The following is a 26,423-nucleotide window of genomic DNA, read 5'->3' on the forward strand; positions in this document are numbered from 1 at the left end:
ACCCAACCACGTGCGTTACTACCAATTCCAGCGTGCATTCCCACTCACGCTCTACCATTCCAGGTGTGCATCCTTTCTCACCTGTCACAACCAACTCACGCTCCTTGTCACTCTCACTACTCTCACCTCCATTCTTGACAGCGCACTCACCCTTACTCTTGACAGCGCACTCTTTCCTCATGCACCCGTTCGTTACACACCTCTCTCGCGCACACTCTTGCACACACTCTCCCGTCACACCCTCTGTAACACTCACCACAGGCGTGCATTCTTCCTTGCCTTTGACAGCGCACTCTTTCCCCATGCACCTGTCCGTCACACACCTTTCTCGCGCACACTCCTGCGCACACTCTCCCATCACACCCTCTGTAACACTTACCACACCGCGCTTCCATGTGCTCCCTCGCACACGCGCTACGACCGACTCACTCTCGCCAGCACCCTCACTCCTTGGCACGCACTTTTTCCTCACACACCCCAGAGTCGGACTTTCTCGCACACCTCCTTTTTCGCACCCCAGACCTGTCGCACACTTCACCAACGGCCTCTCACGAACACCCGGGTCCATCTCGACCCCCAAGCTTCTTAAATCCCCTGGCGCATCATACGCACGACCATATTGGTCACCACTTACACCGGGTCCTCTTCCTCTTCGCTTCTCCTCCATCACCTGCGAATCCCTCATCCGGTTAATGAGCACATCATCACGATCCAAACACAGACTTTGGACCAATTCTTTTACCTCCTCTTTTATCTCTTTCTTATCCTCTCTCCGTCGCTTCTTAATTTCGCTCACCCCTTCTTCCACTTCTTCTAATTTCTGCTTCACCTCTTTTATTCCCCGGTACGTCTCCTCAAGCTCGTCCTCTAAGGCTACCTTGACCGTTTCCATGTGCGTCCTCACCTGCCGGTCCTTCGTCTCCATTACCTCTATCACCTCGTCCAACCTCGTTGTCAGTCCCTCACGTACCATCTGACATTCCCTCTTCGTCGCTACCAAGTCATTTTTTAGGTCATTTTGTGTCGCTTTTAACCCTCCTATTACCGCTGTGTTCTTCTTTACCTGGTCCGTTAGTTCTTTTTGTCCCTCTGTCAGTTGTTCTACTTCCTGCGTCAGGTCCTCTATGCCCCCTTGTAACTTTACAGTCCCCTTTCTCACCTCCTTCTCCATGTGCTCCTTACAGTGCCTCACCTCCTCGCGCACTCCTCCGACCTCCTCACTCACACCTCTTCTGATCTCTTCTCCCATCACTTGCATCTCCTGCCCAGATGCCACCCTCATCTGCTCCATTTCCTCCCTGTGAGCATCCAGTTTGGTTTCTACCCCCATTCTGACCCCCTCTATCTGCTGCCCCATTTGTTTAACTTCCCTTTCCGCTTGGTCCCTCATGTCCCTCAATTTGCCTTCCATCCTGTTTTCTAACCCCTCTAACCCCTTTTGCATCCCTTCCATTTGATTCTCTTGAGCGGCCATTCTGTTTTCTACCCCCATTAACCCATTTCTCACCTCTTTTATCCCGTTGTTTAACCCCTCACCGGTACCCCTCGCTTCGTCCCTCATTACCCCCATTTGGTTTCCCATTACCCCCATTTGGCCCTCTAATCGCTCACTATCAGCCCTCATTTGTTCACTCTGAGCATCCATCCGGTTCCCCATTACCCCCATTTGGCCCTCCAATCGCTCACCCATTTGTTCCATAAGGGCCCTCATTTGCAGGAGGAAAAGGTTCGAATCCACCAGCGGCGCTACCACGGTCGTGGGCGTGGTCGCCGTGGCCATGTGCGAGGCGCCATTTCGTGCGTCTGCTACCCTCACTGCTTCGCTCTCCTCATGTCCCTCAATTTGGTCCTGGATCGACCCTGCCTCACTCTCTTCTACCGGAACCCAGCCGTCTTGGTCTGCCATAGCGCGACTTTCAAAATTCGGGTTTTTATTTTCGTAAAACAAAATCAAATTTCGCCGTTATAATTTCGAGCGCGGGAAACGCGCTCCGGATCGAATTCTACTTCCCGACACCAAAATGTTACCCTAATGGTACAATTGGTGTTCCAAAATTTGGGCCTAACTGAATTTAGTCCCAGGTCCGAATCCAACTCCTCGACACCAAATGTTACAGACGCGGTTGTGGATGTTGGTTTACCGAGCGGTTTGGTATGACCGCGTCTGCACAGTTTACCCGATTATACTCGAACGTTGGCCGAGTCGCGCTATGCTAAATCAATTACGGAAAGGACACAACAGCTGGGTTAAAATGACACGACACCAGGGGTACAGTTCTCAAGACCTCCGGAGGAGGTTATAATAGTTCGGAACGTTAGATTACAAGGACAAGAGAGACAGCATAGGAAGGTAGGCACTTAATCACGGTCTTATAGTAACCCCGACAGACCACAGATAAACAGGACAAGACTGACTCACACGGGGATTGATGGCAAGGAAGGGCAGGTAGTCGAGGCTCAAGGTGCACCTTGGCGCAGGGGCAGAATCGACCCGGTCCGGTCCAGAGATGCGGGAGGTCTCTCTCAGCGCTAGAAGGTGACGTTCTTTCTCCAAGCTGGGGGCGCATCTGACGTCACGTCCGGTAAGTCGCTGCGTATATCCGGCGGGGAGTGACACGCCCTCGGCTCGTTAGCTCCTCCCCAGATGGAATCGGCCCGTTGCTTCTTATTGGGTGCTGGGGGTTACCGGGCTCCGCCCTTGACGAGGGGCCGACAGGCAGCCCCTTCGTGGTAACCCCGTCGGCGCACATGGGTAATGGCGGCTAACCGAGCCGGAGTGAGGACGCACACTCCCCGCGCGCTGTTGTGGTAGTTGTTGTCGTTGTTTCATGGGGAAGATGGGAGGAGGTATGGGGAGGTCCTAAACTCACTACTGGTGCCATACAATCACATTCTGGTGCAACGAAGAGTCAGAATTAATGGAAACGAGTCCTTAACTGACATAGACTAAGAATAACTAGCAAGATGTCCGAAAGTTGTCTACGTGAGATGCGGTGGACCTGGGCACGACATTTAATGGGGGAAAAAGGGGAAGGTCGGTTCTACAGAGTGTTATTTACAGGCAATGGGACTAGGGAATGGGGGATTGGGGATAGTTGGGGGGTATTGGGGAAATAGGGGAATATTTACAAGCGGATATGGAGGCCAAATCCCATATCCGCAACAATATTGTTTTTTGGGTGAAACGTGTGTGTATTACTCAAATTAACGCCGGGTTGTTAGCAATAAACAAATGTTTATGGAATTAAAAAATTGCAAATATTGACTGTCAAAAAACTGTATTACAGTACTGTACTGTATTGTATAACATATACAAGTTATGTTGTTCAACTACCGTCAGTGAAGTAGTGGATTCAATGCTAGCACATTAGAAAGAAGGCAATTTTGAGGGGATTTGATCGAGATGTTTAGAATAATGAAGGGATAGACACAATGAAAACAGAAGAGTTTTTCAGGAGAACGGACAGGAATAAGGCAAGGGTCTTTCACTGAGAGCAGTTCATGCATGAAATGGTCTTCATGGAAAGGTAGTGGCAGCAGAAAGAGTAGATGAGTTTAAATTGAAATTAGATAGCTAGACTAGGGCAGGACTTGTCGGTTATCTTGGATGTGGATGGGTAATAATATAAAAGCATAGTAATTTTGATATACTGTATGTGGGAGGGTCTCATCAAAGGGTGAGTGTGTGGTCAGTCTATTCCTCACCATACAACCACCTTCATCTCCATCCGACACTACCGGCTCTGCCCTGACAACATCTCCAATTTACATTTCAGACAACATGAGACCACACGGCATACCAGCCCTCACAAATATAAACAATTTATCCGACCAACACTCAATATTTCCCCAAATTTGGAAACGAGGCAAAATCATTACCCTCCTTAAACCAAACAAAGATCCCACCAAAGCAGCCTCGACAGACCTATCACGTGACCTTGTACACCTTCCAAAGTTACAGAATGCCTTATACTTACACTCACAAACCCTCACATCCCTCTCTCACACACCCAACACGGATTCAAACCAAACGACTCCATCACCACTCTCCTCACAAACCTCACACAAAACACCTATTAAGGCTTCAACAATAGTAAACATCAGTAAAGGGTTTGACACACTCCCAAAGCTCTTACTCAAAAACAAAATACTCAACACAAACATGCACAACAACACCAACCGCTGCCTGGGCACCAACATATTGTCCTGTGGCTGGCTCAGTTAACACCGAGAGTACGCCACGGATGGCTAATCGAGCTCAATGAGGCGTTCCCAATTCAATGGCGGCTCACACACGAGCAGGGGGTTTTGGGGGAGAATGCCGCGGCTTACCTGACGGTCCGACGATATCTTCACCCTGCGAATCAATTAAACTCACACAAAACGGAATTAAAGTTGTTCGGGAAAATAATACAAGGGTTTATTTAATAAATATCGGGACAGGAAAAGAACGCGCCGGTATTAACTAAACCCCCGAGTGAGCGCTCTTACACACGGACTTCAAACACAAGACAAATGGGAGAATATGAAAATAAACGTTCCGTTGTGTTTGTGAATGCGAGCTTATCTGCCGATGCAGTGTCCGGCAGGAATCGTCAGCTTCCGAGATCGTCGTCCGACCACAGCTCCGGCTGGCGTGGACCACTCGGGCGTTGGCGCGAATACCGGCCCCGCCGCACGGTCCGTCCCACACCACACAGCACAGCACTCGCACGCAGGCACTACTGGAGGATGATCGTTACGCCCCACCGTCTTTCCAACGTCCACCAAGCAAAACTCCAAACGGGAACGAAAGGCAAACAGGGAAGAGAAAAGCGGAGGCGAAGAGAGACCAAGGAAGAGAGACAAAATGTCCATCTCCGCTTACTTTTATTAGACGTCCTCTGACGTCAGCTCTCTCTCTCTCTGCCAATCAGTCCGTCGTTTCCTTGCGGCTTTTCGCCTTATATTTAGCCTTTTCTCCTCACGTCCTGGTCTTTTTCCTCCAATCAGCACGTCGCTTGTTGGTAGCTCGTTCGCGCCCTCCGCACTGATTGGCCGAGCGTCTCTCGCCTTTGGTGTTACGTCATCGGTCGCACGTTATTGTCGGTGGCCAATCAGTGTGGCACGTCCTTCATCCTCCCTACTCTCCAATCGGTGCTCTGGTTGTTGCTTGCCCCTCCCCCTCCTGTCAATCACGAGTTCTCCTGGGCGTGACTCTCGGCCGGTCTGTGCGATGTCTGCCTGCCATGGCGCCGTAGTGTGCGGTCACTTGCTGTCTGCTCTTCCGGTCAGTTTTATCGTCTTGTGGCGGAGGGGGATTTAATTAGTGTGTGCACTAATAGATCTAACTAATGTAGTGATGTTTTGCCATAAGGGACAATGGGTAAATCACAGAGGTTTGACATACCGGGGAGTTAGTCTAATCCCTATTCTACCTATCACCCGATCATCCTTGTATGATCACAGGCACACACTTAATCCGACATTCAGGCTACAGAACTTATTACATCGAGATTCCCTATCCAGACAGATGAAGCACCTACCTATACAGATCTACCTGGATCTATATATGCCCTACCCAATCGACATAACAATATCATGCACAGTGCACACAGTCATTCGTAGTTTTTAACGGCAGGTCATCACGCACACGATATTTTTCGAAATGGAGTCCCTCAAGGTTTGGTCCTCTTCCTCACATTCTTTAATCTGATCACACCCAAGAACATACAATTAGCCTGATATGCAGATGATATAACCATCACCTCTACTCAAAGCAACATCAACACCACCACAGCACAACTTCAACCCTTCCTCATCACCCTAAAACCTGGCTCATCATCAACAGACTAAAAGTAGCCCCTCAAAATCAACAGTCACTCTTCTAACAAATTACACCAAGGAACATAGTGCTGCACCACACTGACCAACATCCCTATTCCACAGACACACAAAACAAAAATACGCAGCGTCACTTTTAACACATCCATGTCATTCTCAGATCACATCACAAACATTAAACATGGGGGCAATACCCCTGGTGCTCACCTGGTAGAAAAAACAGTATACTACACTGACTAAAGGTATTTTAAACCAATTTCAGTGGTTGCTAGAAGACAGGGCAGCATGTAGAATCATAGTAACCTAATCATAAGACTTTAAACAAACAAAAACAAATACCTATTTTGGGGGGGCAACCCCTATCCCCCACCCCCACATCCTCTCCTCTATACCTCCTCAGACCCCCAATTTTTCTAATGCCTTGAACAAACTAGTACATCACTGGCGATGAAGGTTCTGGTGAAGTTTCATTAAAATCATGTGTGTAGTTTCAGAGAAGAAAGCAAATATCTATTTTGGGGGGGTCAAACCTGGACCCACTTTGACCCCCCATAAACCCCATTAAACTTCGATTTTCTTCGTGCCGTGAACAAACTTCGGTACATCATGGGTGATGAAGGTTGTGATCAAGTTTCATCGAAATATTGTGTGTAGTTTCAGATAAAGCAAATTCCTATTTTGGGGGGTCAAACCTGGATGCACTTTGACCCCCAGTAGACCCCTTCAGACCCTGAATTTTTTAATGCTGTGAACAAACTTTAGTCACAACACAACAAATATCACTTGTGCCAAATTTGGTGGCAATCCCATCAGCGGTTTCGAAGAAGAGGTTTCAAGTGTTTACGGACGGACGGACGGACTAACGGACGGATGATGCGCCATCGCAGAAGCTCCCCTGAACTTCGTTCCAGGTGAGCTAAAAAAAAAAAAACATGCACACCCAGGCTGAACACACTTCGTGCACTCACAGGCACCGACACCACAAAGAAACAACATCACTAACATACAAACAGTACATTAGATCAGTAGTTTTCAACTATGCCAGCTCATCTTGGGCCTCTAGCCTATCACACACGCATCTGAACACCCTGAGGACTAAAGAAAACAAAGCCCTTCACATCATCACTGGTTGCATGAGACTGAGACTGAGACGGAGACAAATTTGTTTGGCCTGGTGTTGGTGCAGCATAGATACGATGGGCCAAATGGCCAAATCCTGCATCAAAGTTCCTTGGTATTCATTGTTAAATCTTTCACAAACGTAAATGCCGCACAACTATTTTTCATACATGAAATGTATTTATGACGTTGCTCATTTATGATCGGACACCCAGCTTTCCATATGTTATTTCCTTGTTCTTTAAAAATGGAGAGTGATCCTGCTCCACGCCATCTTGCTACATCAGCATCCGTTTTACACATACAAACAAATTATTCACTATAACTGCCTGTAGGCTGATCTATATTAATCTCTTTCAATTGTACACTGTGCGTTCATTCGGCGAGTGTCTATTTGATAAGTGTATTACCTTCGCCACCAAAGGTGGACGCGGAGGTTGTGTTTTCACCCCTCTCTGTTTATATGTTTGTCTGTCTGTCTATCTGCGAGCACAATATCTCAAAAAGTTATGGACAGATGCATATGAAAGTTTTTTTTTCCTTTTATTTTTTTCTTTTTTTTTTGTATAAAATATCGAGGCTCGTGAAAGAGCCAACATTAATCACGCAAAAAAAATCAAACAGACACATGAAACATATTATAATAAGGGGAGCGGTAGACAAGATGGGGAGAGAAGGGGAAGCATATAAACACAACATTTGAGAGCAGGGACATCGGAAGAAGTGGGAGAAGTATAAAACACTGGACACTGCAAGGACTTCCAGCAAAGAAGTCGGTATTTCACAAAAGTGGATTTGGGGTGAATTAGCGGGGGTAGAAAAGATCAAGGTTTTGGATGGGGGAAGACAAGAGATGGTGGTGTTTTGAAGACCTGGAGGGAGGAGTGGGATTGAAGAGAGTGAGTGAGTTTGTTCCAGAGGTGGGAGAAAAGAGGAATGAAAGAGGGAAGGAGAGCAGAGAGTCTTGATTTTGGCAGTTTAACCATAAGAGGGTTGCTGGCAGATCTTGCGTGACCTGTAGGAATATTTGGGGGACAGAGCACAGAGAGAGCTGGGGGAGTAAAGCCGGAGAGGAGTCGGTAGAAGACAGAAAGACCACCAACCTTCCTGCGGTGAGTGAGCGAAAGGCCCTCGGAGTTAACTTCATCGCAGGAGATTCCAATGATTCTGAACGCTTTGGTTTTAACAGCGTGAAGACGAGCTAGGTGCGAGGAAGGAGCACCAGCCCAGAGGGGGGAACAGTATTCCATTGAGCTGCGGATGAATGCCTTGTATGTGGTGAGGAGCTCAGGTGTGCCAAGGAAGGACTTCGCACGACGGAGGATGCCCAGTTGGCGACTGGCTTTGGAGGCCAGCTTGGAAATGTGGTTTTCCCAGGAAAGATCATGGCAGATAGTGAGACCCAAAAGCTTGAGTGACAGAACTTCTTGGAGAGGATTGTTGAGAAAGTAGATGGGAGGGTTGTCCAGTCGGTCTTTTCGGAGAGACATAGTAAGAGTGTGAGATTTGTCAGGATTGAAAGACATGTTCCACTTGTTTACCCTGTCTGTGATTTTGTCCAGGTCTGCAGAGAGTGAGGAGGCTGCAGACTGCCGATATGAGGGATGAGGAATGGAGCGGCAGAGAGTGGAGTCATCAGCAAAGAGAAAGAGAGGATTTTCCAGAGTCGGAGAGATCATTGATGAAGACCAGAAAAAGCACAGGGCCCAGATCACTGCCTTGGGGAACTCCAGCCAGAACAGGAAGGGGAGATGAGAGAAATCCATTCAGGGCCACACGTTGACTATGACCAGAGAGGAAGTCCGCAAGCCATGCGTGTAGATTTCCATGGATACCATAGGATGAGAGTTTGGTGAGCAGAGCGGGGTGCCAGACCGTATCGAAGGCACGTGATATGTCAAGGGAGACTGCTCTGATTTCCTGTTTGGCATTGAGAACCTCCATCCATTGTTGAGACAGCAGAAGCAGCATGTCCAGAGTAGAGTGACCTGGTCTGAATCCAAATTGATGATCGGAGATCAAGCCATTGGAGAAGATGAAGGATTTGATATCCGAAGCAATGATGGATTCCATGACTTTGCTGATAATTGGGAGAAGGCTGATTGGTCTGTAGTTGCAAGGATCTGTTTTTGCACCTTTTTGTGTAAAGCGGTAATGTTTGCTGATTTCCAAGATGATGGCAGATGACCTTGAGCAAAAGAGAGGGTGAAGAGAACAGAGAGAGGGCGAGATAGAGCGACAGAGCAGGATTTTAGGACCTGTGGGCTGATGCCGTCTGGTCCAGTTACAGAATCAGAGTCGAGGTTTGACAAAAACTTCTCCACCTTGTCAGGAGAGAAGGACACAGAGTCCAGGAGCAGCTGGGTTCGACTGGGCAAGGTGGGTACAGAGAGAGATGTGTTTGGCACACAAGATTTGGAGGCAAACACAGAGTTGAGGCATTCGGCTTTGTCACATGCGGTGTCAACTGTGTAGCCATTTGAGGTAAGGTAGGGGATGGAGGGGGAACAAACACCAGAAACAGATTTGACCAGACGCCACCAGGATTTGGAGGAAGGAGACATTTGGTTTGGAGATTTGGAGATTTGGAGGAAGTTGGTGGACAGGTTGGGTGTTTGACAAGGAAGAATTGAGTAAATTTTGGTGAAGATCCGAATCCGGACTACGAATTATTTTTCAGTGATTATTCACTTTTGATAAAGATATCTTGAAGTTGTGGACAGATTCGGATGAAATTTGGTGGAGAGGTGGGTATGTGACAAGGAAGAATTGATTCGATTTTGGTGAAGATTCGGATCCACATCTTAGAATTTTTAAGTGATTCTTCACCATTGAGTGTTGGGGTAAAAACGATATATATCACGACATCTCAAAAAGTTGTGGACGGATTAGGATGAAATTGGGTGAACAGGTTGGGTATGTGACAAGGACGAAATGATTAGATTTTGGTTCATGTCGGATCAAGATCCGGCCTATCAATGGGATAAAAAACATAAAATGTTCAGCCCGGTGGAGGTATGCGCTCTACCGAGTGCCGTTCTCGTTTTGACTCTTCATTTGTTGTGTGGTTACATCATCTCTCAGCTGTTTCCAAAAATAACGACAGGACATTTCAGCTGCGTTGTCTCTAGTTCCAATTTGACCAGCATTTGCCATAACAATAAATAATCCTAAGGACAAACAATACAAATATTATAGTTGTCTTTCTCCTCGAAAAAAATCCCTGCATTTTATCATGGACAACTGTATGTCGTTTTATCATGAACTGTACAATAGGATTTCAGTTGATGAAATTGAAATTGAAAATTGAAAGTTGATGAAAAACAACGCATGAAATGCGGGCAAGGGGGTTGACAAGGGGAGATGCAGAAAATAGGGCAAAATGGAGAAGATTGTCATGGGGACCGCAAGGCTAACCCCCGCTCTAGCAGGGAAAATGGCCTTAAAATGCATGTTGTTGTTGTTGTTGTACAATAGGATTTCAGGCCATCAGTTACATTATCGCACATTTGCCAAAAATATTGTTCAACTAGCAAAGTTTCTGTAGCACACCAACGATTAAAACAATCTCAGCTTTGAAGTATACACACCAATGAGGCATCAGCAATTTAATCTTATAAGGGCAATGGCCAGGTTAACATTGATCTCAATCACAACATCAACAAGAAGTAAAAACACTTAAAATGTCATAGCCCCAGCCGTGGTTTTAGTAATTTTGCTGTACGGAGTTAAAGGCCGCCAGTTGGCCATCTTTGATCAGATGACAAAACAAAATCTTCTGCATATGTATACTCATGTATTGTCTTTGTGCCAAGTTTGAAGAAAATCAGTCCATGCATATCCGAGAAATGAATAGGGAAACGTTTAAGGAACAAAATGGTCGCCAGTCGGCCATCTTGGATCTGATCTCGACAAAAAATAACATGCATATGTAACACATCATGCATTATCTGTGTGAACATTTTTGAACAAGATCGGTAAATGCATGTCCGAGAAATGATTGAGAATGTGGCCAATATCGGGTTTTTTACAACTAAAATGACTGCCAGTCTACCAGTTGGCCATCTTTGATCAGATCGCAAAATAAAGTGATGAGGTGGCATGCATGCCGTCATGTGCTGTGCTTGTGCCAAGTTTGAACAAAATCGGACAATGCATGTCTGAGAAATTGTTGGAGACACATTTAAGTAACAAAATGGCCGCCAGTCGGCCATATTGGATCTGTTTTCGAAAAAAAATGACATGCATATGTAAGCCATAATTCATTATCTGTGTGCCAATTTTGACCAAACACGGCAAATGAATGTCCAAGAAATAGTTGAGGAAATGTTCAACATCGGGTTTTTTTTACAACTAAAATGGCCACCAGTCGGCCATATTTGATTGCATCGCAAAACAAAATGATGAGCATATGTATACCGTCATGTGTTGTATTTGTGCCAAGTATCAACAAAATCGGTCCATACATCTCTGAGATATGGTTGCGGACGCACGGACAGAAAAGCCCAAATCCATAAGCCCCCGTTTTGAACTAAGTCCAACAGGGGCGAATAAACCTAAACTCTCACCTCGACTACAAAAGCACAATGGGGGCATGTAATATGTCAATAAGAACCCTGGTGTGTATCAAACAAACAATCACATTCATTACTTACTAATATCCATTCATCGGGTGTAACGTAATGCTGTTCCTGCTCCATGTGTGTTGGTTTCGTGTTTTGTAAAACGAGTACACCCGCTCACTACGGGAGAAGCAGGAAGGGTCATTCCTCTTTGGTATATATGGATTACAGTAGATCTATGGTCGGGTCTCAAGAAAATTGGGTGTGTTCATTTACTAAGTTTCTTGCAGAGAGATCGCCAAGTGGTTTATGCATTCGAGCAAGCACTCCATTCAAAACCCTTAAGGAACGAAACTGTAAAGGAAAAATAGTACCGCAAAGCGGGCGTAACCCCTCAGCCCACATAGATATATTACTAGATGCCGCATGGCCTATCAGCGCTTGTTGTCGCGATACGTCGGAAGCGCCGCCATCTTGCGGAGGTACAACCAGCATGTGTGATCATTGGATCCAAGGCTAAAAAATTGACTCCAAGACCGTAGCTCGGTTAATAATGAACGGATCTGTACAATTAATACCTCATTTTAATGCTGAGGAAAATTTTTATTTAATAAGAGCAAAGTTTTTCATCGGAGGAAAGTTGGGGGTACTGTAAAAATCAGACCGGCCAGAATAAGCAGACCATCCAGAATCGCAGACCACCCACACAGCAGGAGCAGACCAGACACTGAATAAACATTCTCTGTGACTCACAGGAAATTCATTAAGATTAGATGTACATATAACACGATGTTAAATATGGACTAAGCAAATAATACTTTTTTTAAAGGCTATCAATTAAGCTCAATCAATTAATCCCTACCTCAAACAATTGTGTTTAAATGCATGTACATGTATAACACACATAATCCTGTCATCTAAGAAACTCGGTTTGTGCTTGGATGGGAGATGTGTGCATGGAAGGCTGAGTGTTGTTTGCTTGGCGCGACAGAGACAGACACACACCTGTGTCAAGAGACGGACACACACCTGTGTCAAGAGACGGACACACACCTGTGTCAAGAGACAGACACAGACTGGCACGAATCGACAGACACAGACTCGCACGGCAGACACAGACACAGACCGGCACAACAGAGACAGACCGGCGCAACAGAGACAGACCGGCGCAACAGAGACAGACCGGCGCAACAGAGACAGACCGGCGCAACAGAGACAGAAGACACAGACAGACCGGCTTGGCAGACAGACACCCACAGGCACGGCAGAGACAGTGTATGTATGCATGTGTGTGTGTATGCCTGAGTTTGTGTGTGTGTGTGTGTGTGTGTGTGTGTGTGTGTGTGTGTGTGTGTGTGTGTGTGTGTGTGTGTGTGTGTGTGAGTGTGTGTGTGTGTGTGTGTATGTATGTGTGTGTGTTTATTATTTTTTATTTTTTTGTATACAGAGTCGACGCTCGTGAAAGAGCTAACATTTATCAAAGAAACAAATCAAACAAACAAGCAAACAAAGTATATAAAAAGGGGAGCGGTCGACAAGATGGGGAGAGAAGGGGAGGAAGCACACAAACACAACATTTGAGAGCAGGGACATCGGGAGATGTGTGGGAGGGAGAGGGCCTGGGGGGAGGCAGGATAGGTATAAAATGCAAGGACACCAAGGACTTCCAGGAAAGAAGTCAAAAGTCACCTCAAAAACGTGGATTTGGGGTGAAATTAGCGGGGGTAGAAAAGATCAAGGTTTTGGATTGGGGAAGATAAGAGATGGTGGTGAACAGCCGTTTTAAAGACCTGGAGGGAGGAGTGGGATTGAAGAGAGTGAGGGAGTTTGTTCCAGAGGCGGGAGAAAAGAGGAATGAAGGAGTGAAGGTGAGCAGAGAGTCTTGATTTTGGCAGTTTAACCATAAGAGGGTTGCAGGCAGATCTTATGCGACCTGTAGGAATATTTGGGGGACAGAGCCCAGAGAGAGCTGGGGGAGCAAGGCCGGAGAGGAGTCGGTAGAAGACGGAAAGACCACCAACCTGCCTGCGGTGAGTAAGTGAAAGGCCCTCGGAGATAGCATCATCGCGGGAGATTCCAATGATTCTGAACACTTTGGTTTCAACAGCGTGAAGACGAGCTAGGTGTGAGGCAGGAGCACCAGCCCAGAGGGGAGAGCAGTATTCCATTGAGCTGCGGATGAAAGCCTTGTATGTGGTGAGGAGCTCAGGTGTGCCAAGGAAGGACCGCACGACGGAGGATGCCCAGTCGGCGACTGGCTTTGGAGGCCAGCATGGAAATGTGGTTTTCCCAGGAAAGATCATGGCAGATAGAGAGACCCAAAAGCTTGAGTGACAGAACTTCTTGGAGAGGATTATTCAGAAAGTAGATGGGAGGGTTGTCCAGTCGGTCTTTTCGGAGAGACATCGTAAGAGTGTGAGATTTGTCAGGATTGAAAGACATGTTCCACTTGTTTGCCCAGTCTGTGATTTTGTCCAGGTCTGCAGAGAGTGAGGAGGCTGCAGACTGCCGATCTGAGGGATGAGGAATGGAGCGGCAGAGAGTGGAGTCATCAGCAAAGAGATAGAGAGGATTTTCAAGAGAGTCAGAGAGATCATTGATGAAGACCAGAAAAAGCACAGGGCCCAGAACACTGCCTTGGGGAACTCCAGCCTGAACAAGAAGGGGAGATGAGAGAAACCCATTCAGGGCCACACGTTGACTACGACTAGAGAGACACACCTGTGTCACACCTGTGTGTGTGTGTGTGTGTGTGTGTGTGTGTGTGTGTGTGTGTGTGCATGTCTGTGTGCGTTTATGTGTGTGTATACGTGTGTTTATGTGTGTGCCTGTGTGTATGTGTGTGTGTATATGGCTGTGTTTATGCGTGTGTGTGTTTATGTGTGTGTGTGTGTATGTGTCTGTGTATGTGTCTGCGTTTTTGTGGGGTAAAATGAGCGTATCTTTCATTAAAACAGCTGTTCACTACCATCTCTTATCTTCCCCCATCCAAAACCTTGATCTTTTCTACCCCCGTTAATACATCCCAAATCCACCTCTTTGAATCTCCGACTTCATTCCGGAAATTCCTAGCAATGTCCATTTGTTATATTCTGTGTACCACTCCTCCCCCCCCCCCCCTCTCCAACAACCTTCAGCCCTCTCCCTTCCATAGATCTCCCGATGTCCCTGCTCTCTACTGTTGTGTTTGTGTGTTTCCCTCTCTCTGCCCCTCTTGTCTCCCGTTCCCTTCATTTGATGTTTTATGTGTCTGTTTGTCTTTTTTTGTGTTTAATGCGTTAGCTCTTACACGAGCCTCGACTTTGTATACAAAAAAAAGAAATAACAAATCTTCATATGATCACCTATCATACGCCGCGCGCAGGATCTCAACCTCAATCTTGATAATCCGTGTAAATCATCCAGATGTTTCACGTTCGACTCGAGTCCGTCAACGTGTTAACTTTTAAATTAAACACAATCAGTAATGGTGGTTTCCCGCTCATCAACACGATTACCTGAGTCCATCGACATGACTTACTTGTGGAATGTGATGCCTTTGTCCCTTGACTCCAATGTACGTTTATTTGTACAGCCGTACGCTGCACAAAATTGCGGCATTTCGCCGCTTTTAACTGCACCAGCGCATCAGCTGTGAAGGACCTCCCCAAGATGGCGGACTGTTCTACGTATCCGGGGAGGTGTCGCGCGACATCTAGTGTTATATATCTATGTCAGCCCATGCATGGTGGAAACCAATTTCAAGATGGCTGCCGTGGTGGCCATATTGAAAATCGCAGCATGCCCATTTTCGAAAGGAACCTTCCTCTACTCAACCCCAGCACACACTGCAAAAATGGCTTTAATCGGAAAACGCCACGACAAATCTAACTTAATATCGATATACACCTCAACATGCAACCCTATTGACGGCAATGGCGGGTAAAACCCGATCGGGAGAAAAAAAAAACCCGATCGGGAGAAAAAAAAACCCGATCGGGAGAAAAAAAAACCCGATCGGGAGAAAAAAAAACCCTTGGGGAGGGGGGCAAATGAATGCTCTACAATCTACATTGTGTAACTCTTCGGCATCCTGTAAAGTTTGGTTGAGATTGGATGAGCAACGACGGAATGTATCGCGGCGAAACATCATGAGACAGCCAGATGCCAAATTGCGTATTTTATACGACTCGAGCGGGATTGTGTGGGATCTCGGCGATCTCGCGAGAGTACACCACGCAGCAATGGCCTGACGATAATTCAGTTATCTTTACACAGGGTTCCCTCATTATACTAATAGAAAATAACCACTGACGATTATTTTTTTCCACCGATATAAGTATTCCGTTCTTAATATTTATTTCATATTCTGACCCCTTTACATGTGTGTGGAAATTCAAAATTGGTCATGTTCTGGAGCAGGGTGAACGTTTGCTTCCATTATTTAATTTACTCATAATACCACCAGGAGAACCATTGCATTAAGCCATTATCTACTCACAATTAACACCATTGCGTCTTCTTCTCTCAGGAGTCCATGAAGATCGCGTTGCTGCATGGAGACCGACCACTGCAGGCTCTGTGCCTTCTCTGCTTTGCCGACATTCACCGGAGCAAAGGAGACGTTGAGGTTTGGATGACCTGATGGATACATACACACGCAGTCACGCACACACTGGGATAAAATGGCGAAGAACCCCGGCCGAAAATTGTACCGGTTGCTATTTCTGTCACAAATTCGTTACATGTCTGTTAGGCGGTGTATTGGTACAGTTAATAATTTTGAAAAACTTTTGTGGAAAGTTTATGAGATGAGATAATACTTTTTGTGGAGAAGTTGATACAGTATAAGATAAACAAGACCGATGGTCTAACGGCGGCATAGCCAGGCTTGTTTAATACTTCAGTTGAAGATGATAGTATGACCTGAGGCGCGTGCGATTTGCACTTCTGGAAGAGGAAGAGACTTCCGGAAGACTCTTCCGGTTGTTCGATTTGGACTCTTCTCTTCTCGGAAGCTCTTCTGCCTCTTCCGTTATCCAGCAGAAGAGGCGGTTAGAAGAGGAAGAGGCGGCAGAGCGGAAGAGAAGAGGTTATACTTACGCAGCAAAACTTGCAAGTGAAAACACAATCTGGATATTTGCATCAACTTGTGATGTAGTGTCATCTTTGTCTAATTCTTCCATCATGAGCGCGAGTAATACATGTTTGGCCGCCATCTTGCTTCTCTTCTGCCTGTTCGGCGCAAAGCAATCTTCCGGTAGAGGCTTCTGTCTTCGGAAGAGACCAAATCGCACGCGCCTCTGGGTAGGGATACAGGGGCGGGTCCAGGCACCTCCCCCCCCCCCCCCCCCGATCCAGGATGAGGGTGCAGGCGGTGCGAATCTGCTGAACTGTTGGACCAGGGAAGAACACAAGGAACTGCAGAAACTTCCAAGAACGCATGAAATGCCGTTTCTGACGATCAATTTTTTCAAATTTCCTGATGGAGGACCCCCAGACCCCCCCCCCCCCTTTTAACCCACCCCACCTCCCCAGCGCTATGGTTTCATGCAGGCCCCCCCCCCCCCCCGTCCCCGTCAAAAAAATTCCTGGATCCGCCCCTGGGATACCAGTTAGCAGATAATGTAAGTATTAATATTGTTTTTTTACTTCAGGTATGGACAGTCGGTTCGTGAATGACTTGGGTAAAAAAACAAACCGCAAATGGCAAACGATGAACCAATAAATTCCAATTCGTGTGCCACCTTCAGTCGAACTCTATATTTTCATTCCAAACAGCATCATTCCAATCACAAATTAATACTATATTATTAATATATCAAAATATAATGTTAAATCACCATTAGATTGAAATATTATCAAACCAGCGAACCGTCGTCAATTGTTCACTTCCGGATTCAGGAGCAAGTTCCGTGTCGATCTCATTTCAAAATCGTAATTGTATTGAGGAATTTCTGAAACCTCATACGTACCTTACGACACCCGCTGGGATCCCAAAACGTTCCACAGAAGGTTATATTTCCTTTTAGTAAAATATGCAACTGTAATGCTCACGAAATGCTGTCCCCCTGTCATGTGACGAGACCCTCAGCTCTGATTGGTGTACGTTTGTGGGGACATATGGACAGACAAACCCTGTTCTAGATGGCATTGCCCTACGGACTACACCTTATAAAAATAATTGCAGAACGTATTGTTTATTATACACGACTGTGTATAAATGTTAGTTGAAATGAGATAGTTATACCTACAGGTGATGTGTAAAAAGGTACCAATGTTATAGAGATGAATTTAGTCTTCCAGCAGAGAGATCGCCAAGGTGCGAGAAATTGAGGTATAGAGGGGTTTTAGTACCCAGTATGCAGTGCGCGGGCACCGTATTGGTTGGCAACGTAAACAAGCGAGACAAGGTAAACGAGGCCAAATAATTAGCATAACCTTCCATTGCAGGCAGGAAGTCAGAATAACCAGATAACGTGCTACATTGTAGAGCTATTGATGCTATCGTTGCCAGGGAAGTGAATACAACCAACATGGCGGCACGCACTGCATCATGGGATAACTCCGAAAACCCTCTACAATATCGTTTGGCACGTATTCTCCAATGGCTTGATCTCTGATCATCAATTTGGTTTCAGACCTGGTCACTCTACTCTGGACATGCTGCTTCTGCTTTCTCAACAATGGATGGAGGTCCTCAACGCCAAACAGGAAATTAGAGCTGTCTCCCTTGACATTTCACGTGCCTTCGATACGGTCTGGCACCCTGCTCTGCTCACCAAACTCTCCTCCTTTGGTATCCATGGAAATCTCCACGCATGGCTGGCGGACTTCCTCTCTGGTCGTAGTCAACGTGTGGCCCTGAATGGGTTTCTCTCATCTCCTCTTCCTGTTCAGGCTGGAGTTCCCCAAGGTAGTGTTCTGGGCCCTGTGCTTTTTCTGGTCTTCATCAATGATCTCTCTGACTCTCTTGAAAATCCTCTCTATCTCTTTGCTGACAACTCTACTCTCTGTCGCTCCATTCCTCATCCCTCAGATCGGCAGTCTGCAGCCTCCTCACTCTCTGCAGACCTGGACAAAATCACAGACTGGGCAAACAAATGGAACATGTCTTTCAATCCTGACAAATCTCACACTCTTACGATGTCTCTCCGAAAAGACCGACTGGACAACCCTCCCATCCACTTTCTGAATAATCCTCTCCAAGAAGTTCTGTCACTCAAGCTTTTGGGTCTCACTATTTGCCATGATCTTTCCTGGGAAAACCACATTTCAAATCTGGCCTCCAAAGCCAGTCACTGACTGGGCATCCTCCGTCGTGCGAAGTCCTTCCTTGGCACACCTGAGCTCCTCACCACATACAAGGCTTTCATCCGCAGCTCTATGGAATACTGCTCTCCCCTCTGGTCTGGTGCTCCTGCCTCACACCTGGCTCGTCTTCACGCTGTTGAAAGCAAAGCGTTCAGAATCATTGGAATCTCCCGCGATGAAGCTAACTCCAAGGGCCTTTCACTCACTCACTCACCGCAGGCAGGTTGGTGGTCTTTCCGTCTTCTACCGACTCCTCTCTGGCCTTGCCCCCCCCCCCCCCCCAGCTCTCTCTGGGCTCTGTCCCCCAAATATTCCTACAGGTCGCACAAGATCTGCCTGCAACCCTCTTATGGTTAAACTGCCAAAATCAAGACTTTCTGCTCACCTTCACTCCTTCATTCCTCTTTTCTCCCACCTCTGGAACAAACTCCCTCACTCTCTTCAATCCCACTCCACCCTCCAGGTCTTTAAAACAGCTGTTCACCACCATCTCTTATCCTCCCCCATCCAAAACCTTGATCTTTTCTACCCCCGCTAATTTCGGTGCCATTGTGTTTTATACCTCCCTCCCCCCCCCCCCCCCCCCTTCCCACACCTCCTCCCCCCAAGCCCTCTCCCTCCCACACTTCTCCCTGCTCTCAAATGTTGTGGTTGTGTGCTTCCCCTTCTCTCCCCATCTTGTCTTCCGCTCCCTCTTTTTGTATATTTTGTTTGTCTGGTTGATTTGTTTGTGAAATAAATGTTAGCTCTTTCACGAGCCTCGATTCAGTATACAAAAAAAAAAAAAAAAAAAAAAAATTAAAAAATTATTTCTCGGAAACCACCGAATGGAAAAATTTGAAACTTGCGCATTTTCAAGTACTCCCAATGGGGAACAAAAGCTTGATAATGCTGACACCATAGGTGAAGTGGTATACCAGCCAAAAAATGTTTTAATCCAATTCCTTATCCTAAAAATCTGAAATTGCAAGCACATGATCTATGACACATTTGTATTGAAATATTAAATTTATGACATAGGTCACGGTTTGGCAGCCATATTGGATTTAACCTAAAATCTTAACAAAACATCTTCTCCCAAACCACCAAATCCATTGACTCGAAACTTTATGTTTGTCATTGACTAAGCATGGCGATTAAAAGATGATCACAAAAACATCACTGGTCACATGTTGTGGCAGCCATATTGGATTGAAGGAAAATATTAAATAATTATTTCTCTGAAACCCGCTTACCCTATCGATGCGAAATTTTACAAACATCATCTAACACCACTGTTGCATATAGTTTGAAAATGATGATGCCGTATATCACGTGGTTTGGCAGCCATCTTTCAAAGAAAAATGAGTCTTATCCGATCAACATGAAACTTCACAAACGTGATCCCTTACCCATACATATGCAGATGAGATGAGAATACTTTTTTTAAGGTACATTTTGTACATTTTGTACATTTTTTAAGGTCATATGTCACATGGTGTGGCAGCCATATTAGCTTAAAAGCCGATATTTTTTAAAATCCCTTTTCTGAAACCGCTTCACCGATCAATGTGAAACCTGTCATGGCTGGTGAAAATGTGATACTTGAAAACAGCTGTAGGGATTTAAATGAAATTGTTAATTTTTAGGACAGTGACGAGGGCATCTACCCGTTGTGGGACTATGCTGAGGCATATTGGCGACAGTCGCATTACTCTAGTTACATTTAAGCTTTACTCATTTACTTTACTTTACTCAAATGTTCAACAAAGCTTTATTATGAGAATATGGAGAAGACAAATTCATAATTAGGTCAAAGATCAGCATCACATAAAATCATCTTTTTTCATCCGAGTGACCTGAAACTTAAAGGATTTGCATATTGGGTCACTGAATTGGTTTGCACAAATCAAAATCTAGAAGTGGAATGTTTTTTGTTTTTTTTTAAGATAAAAAGATCTAAATGTGCAGTCACACTATAACGTATAGCAGTAACTTGTGCCGACGTATGGGAATTTTCACCAACACGCTGGTGTACGTTGACATAAGTTATGGGTAGGTTTGGTATAAGTTGTATACGTTAAAAGCACACTGGTATAAGCTGGCATACGTTGTTGTACGCAGAGGCCGAAATAAATTTTTGTGCATGCACAAAAATTTTGGGCGTATGCCGACGTCCTCTTCATAGGTTGGGCATACGTTAGGCATACGCTAGACATACGCTAGACATACGTTAAATACGTTAGAGGTAGGTTACTCATACGTCGAGATCCATCAAGATACGTTGACATGAAGGTGTACCGTACAGCTAACTTATTGATAACCTATGAGTAACTTACTTCTAACCTATATCTAACCTATATCTGACGTATCTGCAACGCATATTGACGTATTCAGACGTATTAGACGTATGTCTGACGATGGAGTAACTTATTGAACGTGTTTCTACCATACAACTAGCGTATTATTGGCGTTTTGCCAGCGTTTTGCAGTCACTGTATATATGGGGGCCTGTGAGTAGCTCACCATCACTTCTCCACCCGTCATCAGAGAAGATGGAGGATCCTGAGAGGCTTCGACAAGAATACCAACTAGTCGTTCTCCAACATCAGTATGACATCATCGAATTGGCACTTCACCAGATCCGTGCCAATAGGATGAGGAGGAGAAGAGGTCAACGACGGGGGAAGGTCTGGGTCAGACCATGGATCGGGAGGCGACGGCAGTCGGCGGTTTTGGACGATGATGGTGAGGATGATGGTGTAGATGTGTTCTTCTTGCCTCTACCTCGGCCCCTGGCAGACGTCTCGGTTGCTGTCTTCTTCGTTTTCCTGGGTGCCATGTTGATGTTGATAGCTAGTGGTACTGTAGAGATCGGCGCCGTATTTATGCAGAACGTCACGTGATCGTCGGCAACACGCCGAGCGCGCTGCGCATAGGTTTCTCATAATTACTCATACGTTGGGCATAAGTCGAGAACGCTGGACATACGCTGTGATACGCTGTCATAAGTTATATATAAGTTAGTGATAGGTTACTAATAGGTTAGACATACGCTATGTATATGTTCAATACGTTATACATACGCCCAATTTATCCATGCTGGAGAATTTTCGATGCTTTTTTTGGCGTATGCCGACGTGTTGACATTATTTTATGATTTTTCATACACTAGATATAAGTTTCTCTAAAACGTCATAGTGTGACTGCACCGTAAGGTCAAGGTTACATAGAATTGTCAATTTTCATCCGATTGACCTGAAAATTTCAGAATTTGCACGTTGGGTCACAGAATTGGTTCACCAATCAAAAACAACAAGCTGATTGTTTTTATATATTTTTAGATCAAAAGGTTAAGGTTACATAAAATGGTCAAATTTTATCCCATTGATTTGAAATTTGAACAGGGTTTGCATATTGGGGCACTGAAATCTATTGCTTTTGAGGACAAAGGGTCAAGGTCGCCTAAAATCGTCAATATTTTTGGATTTATTTTTAGCTGTTTTCATCATATTTAGCATACTGAAGAAGAAGAAGAAGAAGAAGTCTGAATAAAAAGCGGACGCAGACATTTTGGTTTTGGGACATTATGGCATCTCGTTTGAGTTCAGTTCAAATCTATAATGGTGAAATATGTGTGCATGAACAAATACTCAACTTCTAAAAAAAGTTTTTTTTACTGAATAGAAAAATTAAATATTACAATTTTGGATTGCAGTGGTTTATAAACTTTTGTCTGAACATCATTACGAATGCAGATGAGGGATTTTAGATCTCATTGGGGGATGCATGTCCGCAGAAAGAGGATATTTTTGTCATGACATGCAGCTGTGTGAGTGTGAACGACAGCCTACAGGTGCGAGGGACACGGATAAATATGTTCCGGACAGAATTACCATCAACAAAGAAAATAAAAAGAGATGACAGTATGATTGGAGGAGGGTTTGAGGCCACGGGAGGGGGTTGTATTCACGTTTCGATCTCAATCATTATATATCAAAGCAGGCCTTGAGATCCTTCAGTACATCTACAGGATGGATAGGTAAGTTTAAGCCGTTTGGCACTGATTTTAGTGCAATTTAGCTTTCCTGAAATCAAACGAGCTTTGGCAAGGATGACATACCATCATCACGTTCATAATGATCATTCACCCTGAGAAACTTTAGCAGCAGGTATCCTGATATATGACAATAAAAATCAACCAGAACAAGGTCAATGGCAAACAATGACAATCGCGGCCCTGTTTCCCCATCCCATGGAGCATAACCCGGGGGTGAAATCAAAAAAAATGTTACATATTTCATGCATCCCCCAATCTTGATTTCATATACAAAGTTTCATTTTAAAATGTGGCCGCCATTTCATGTTTCGGTATTCGACCTTTTGACCCCGCTCCAGGGGACGGCGCCAAAAATGGCACTGCTCCAACACCTTCTTGCCATGTGGTGATCACAAATAATTACCACGTTTGGTGAATTTCTGCCCAACCGTTTAAGAGACAGCGTGACGGACGGACGGACGGACAGATAGAGCCGACTGCACCCCTCCCCCCCACCCCCCTCCAATTTTCTTCCAAAAAGCGTGGGGATAAGTGTAGGTTTGAGATCCATCACATTCTCATTTCACGTGGACTCGCCAGCAGGAGGCATCAACAGCAGCAGATCCAGGTGATCTGTTAGAGGCATTTTGTGAATGGAAATGGCAGAGCCAGATATCAGATTTTAATCAATAGAAATGATGGAGGTACGTCGATGATTTTTAAGAATAGCCTTTAAATGTTAATTTAAAATGTTTTAACCTTTACTGTTAAATAAACGATATATGTGTGTGGTGTGTGCGCGATTATGAACAGAAGGCGAGGCCACGGTATGACGCATCACTGAGCATCGTTACAGAGATCGGAAATCGTGTGGCTCACGCCGTGGCGTTGCTCGGCCTGGCGAAGTGCTGCCTAGCTCGGGATGAGGTAGACAAGGTACGTGACGAGGCTTCATATGCATGTAGACTTCGAACCAGGAGTCATTGTCGATTGTGATTCATGAAGGGTGTAACATGCGATGAGGTGCCAAGGAATACATGCTGGGATGACGCCACAAAGGCAGAGGGAACATCAACACAACACACTCTCGGACAAGTACCATGAGTTTACCTCCCTTTCCCTTTCCCCAACACCTCCCTTCCACTCCCACTCCCCCACCCCCACACCCACCTCCCTTCCCCCTCCCCCCCCCACACCCACCTCCCTTCCCCCTCCCCCCCCCACACCCCACACCCACCTCCCTTCCCGCTCCCCCTCCCCTCACCTACTTCCCGCTCCCTCCCCTCCCACACCCACCTCCCTTCCCGCTCCCCCTCCCCACACCACCTCCCTTCCCGCTCCCCCTCCCCACACCACCTCCCTTCCCGCTCCCCCCTCCCCACACCACCTCCCTTCCCGCTCCCCCCTCCCCACACCCACCTCCCTTCCCGCTCCCCCCTCCCCACACCCACCTCCCTTCCCGCTCCCCCCCTCCCCACACCCACCTCCCTTCCCACTCCCCCTCCTCACACCCACCTCCCTTCCCCCTCCCCCCCCCCACACCCCACACCCACCTCCCTTCCCGCTCCCCCTCCCCTCACCCCACACCCACCTCCCCTTCCCCCTCCCCCCCCACACCCCACACCCACCTCACTTCCCGCTCCCCCTCCCCTCACCCACTTCCCGCTCCCTCCCCTCCCACACCCACCTCCCTTCCCGCTCCCCCTCCCCACACCACCTCCCTTCCCGCTCCCCCCTCCCCACACCCACCTCCCTTCCCGCTCCCCCCTCCCCACACCCACCTCCCTTCCCGCTCCTCCTCCCCACACCCACTTCCCACTCCCCCCCTCCCCACACCCACCTCCCTTCCCGCACCCCTCCCCACACCCACCTCCCTTCCCACTCCCCCTCCTCACACCCACCTCCCTTCCCGCTCCCCCTCCTCCTCCCCACACCCACTTCCATTCCCGCTTCCCCTCCCCTCCCCACACCAAAATCACTTCTGCCCCCCTTCCCCCTCCCCACACCCACTTCCCTTCCCGCTTCCCCTCCCCACACCAATTTCCCTTCCCGCTCTCCCTCCCCACATCCACCTCCCTTCCCGCTCCCCCATCCCCACACCCACCTCCCTTCCCGCTCCCCCTCCCCACACCCACCTCCCTTCCCGCTCCTCCTCCCCACACCCTCTGCCCTTCCCCACACCCACTTCCCTTCCCGCTTCCCCTCCCCACACCAATCTCCCTTCCCGCTCCCCCTCCCCACATCCACCTCCCTTCCCGCTCCCCCCCTCCCCACATCCACCTCCCTTCCCGCTCCCCCTCCCCACATCCATCTCCCTTCCCGCTCCCCCTCTCCCCACACCCACCTCCCTTCCCGCTCACCCTCTCCCCACACCCACCTCCATTCCCGCTACATACGATGCAAATACTACATACGATCAACTTTAAAATTGATTGATTGATCAGTATTTGTTCGCTGAGTTAACTCACAAAACTATTTGTTCACTGAGTCAATTACCTTAACCATACATTTTATCCATTGCACTAACTAACCAAACTATTGACTGAGCTAATTAACAACTATTTGTTCCATGAGCTAACTAACCAAACTAATTGTTCACGGTGCTAACTAACCAAGTTATTTGTTCACTGAGCTAACTCATTGTTCACTGTGCTAATTAACCAAGCTCTTTGCTGAGTAAGCTAACTAACCAAACTCATTGTTCACTGTGCTAACGAACCAAGTTATTTGTTCACTGTGCTAACTAACCAAGTTATTTGTTCACTGTGCTAACTAACCAATCTCTTTGCTGAGTGAGCTAACTAACCAAACTCATTGTTCACTGTGCTAATGAACCAATCTCTTTGCTGAGTGAGCTAACTAACCAAACTCATTGTTCACTGTGCTAATTAACCAAGTTATTTGTTCACTTCCCAGTTATAAAACGTGATGGTGATGTCCTTTATTTTACGTTTGGAGTGTGGTTCAAATGTGGTTAATGTGTGATTACAGTGTAGTTGAGCTTGTCTTTAAATGTGGTAAGAGTTGGAGTGTGGTTGAGAATTTATTAAGGTGCAAATTGTGTTTGAAGCATGTGGTTGAAGTAGGGTTCAGGTACAGTGGGGGAAGTTTGGTTAATTAAAGTATGGGTGAATTAGAGCGGTGTGGTTGGGGTGTAGTTAAAGCACAGATGAAGTAGAGTTCAGTTTGTTTGGGTGTGGGAAACCATAAATGACATATACAGGGTGTCCATAAATGACATATACAGGGTGTCCATAAATGACATATACAAGGTGTCCATAAATGACATATACAGGGTGTCCATAAAGTCATTGTGCAACTTTGAATTTTTATAACTTTTGATGTATACATGATAGAAACAAACTGTAAATGGTGCATGAAAGAAAAAGTGATAAAGTTTTCTTAATGATTATGGTGTTACCCTGCACAAGCGAAGCGAAAAGCGGGGTTAAGCAATTGCTTCACTTCTGTCTCTCTGTCTGCAAACGGCACTTTATAATCGAGGAACAGCTCAATTTAAATTGAATGTTTGTTACATGCTCCTCCCCGACCCCCTGGTCACGGTGTACCTCCGAGCCCCGAGAGGAGTCACGGCAGAAAAATGTGTT

General features: G+C 46.3%; 1 protein-coding gene across 1 annotated transcript in view; it reads left to right on the top strand.

The window, feature by feature from the left end:
• Window positions 1-26,423, top strand: part of RAPSN (receptor associated protein of the synapse) — a 43,771-nt gene that overhangs the window by 8,795 nt on the left and 8,553 nt on the right. Inside the window, exons 2-3 of the mRNA XM_068124152.2 lie at window positions 16,015-16,113; window positions 23,629-23,751. Of these exons, the coding sequence (XP_067980253.1) occupies window positions 16,015-16,113; window positions 23,629-23,751 (222 nt within the window). The remainder of the gene's footprint in view (window positions 1-16,014; window positions 16,114-23,628; window positions 23,752-26,423) is intronic.

This window comes from Myxine glutinosa, chromosome 8 (assembly GCF_964187855.1).
Source record: "Myxine glutinosa chromosome 8, kmMyxGlut1.1, whole genome shotgun sequence".
NCBI classification, from domain to species: Eukaryota; Metazoa; Chordata; class Myxini; order Myxiniformes; family Myxinidae; genus Myxine; species Myxine glutinosa.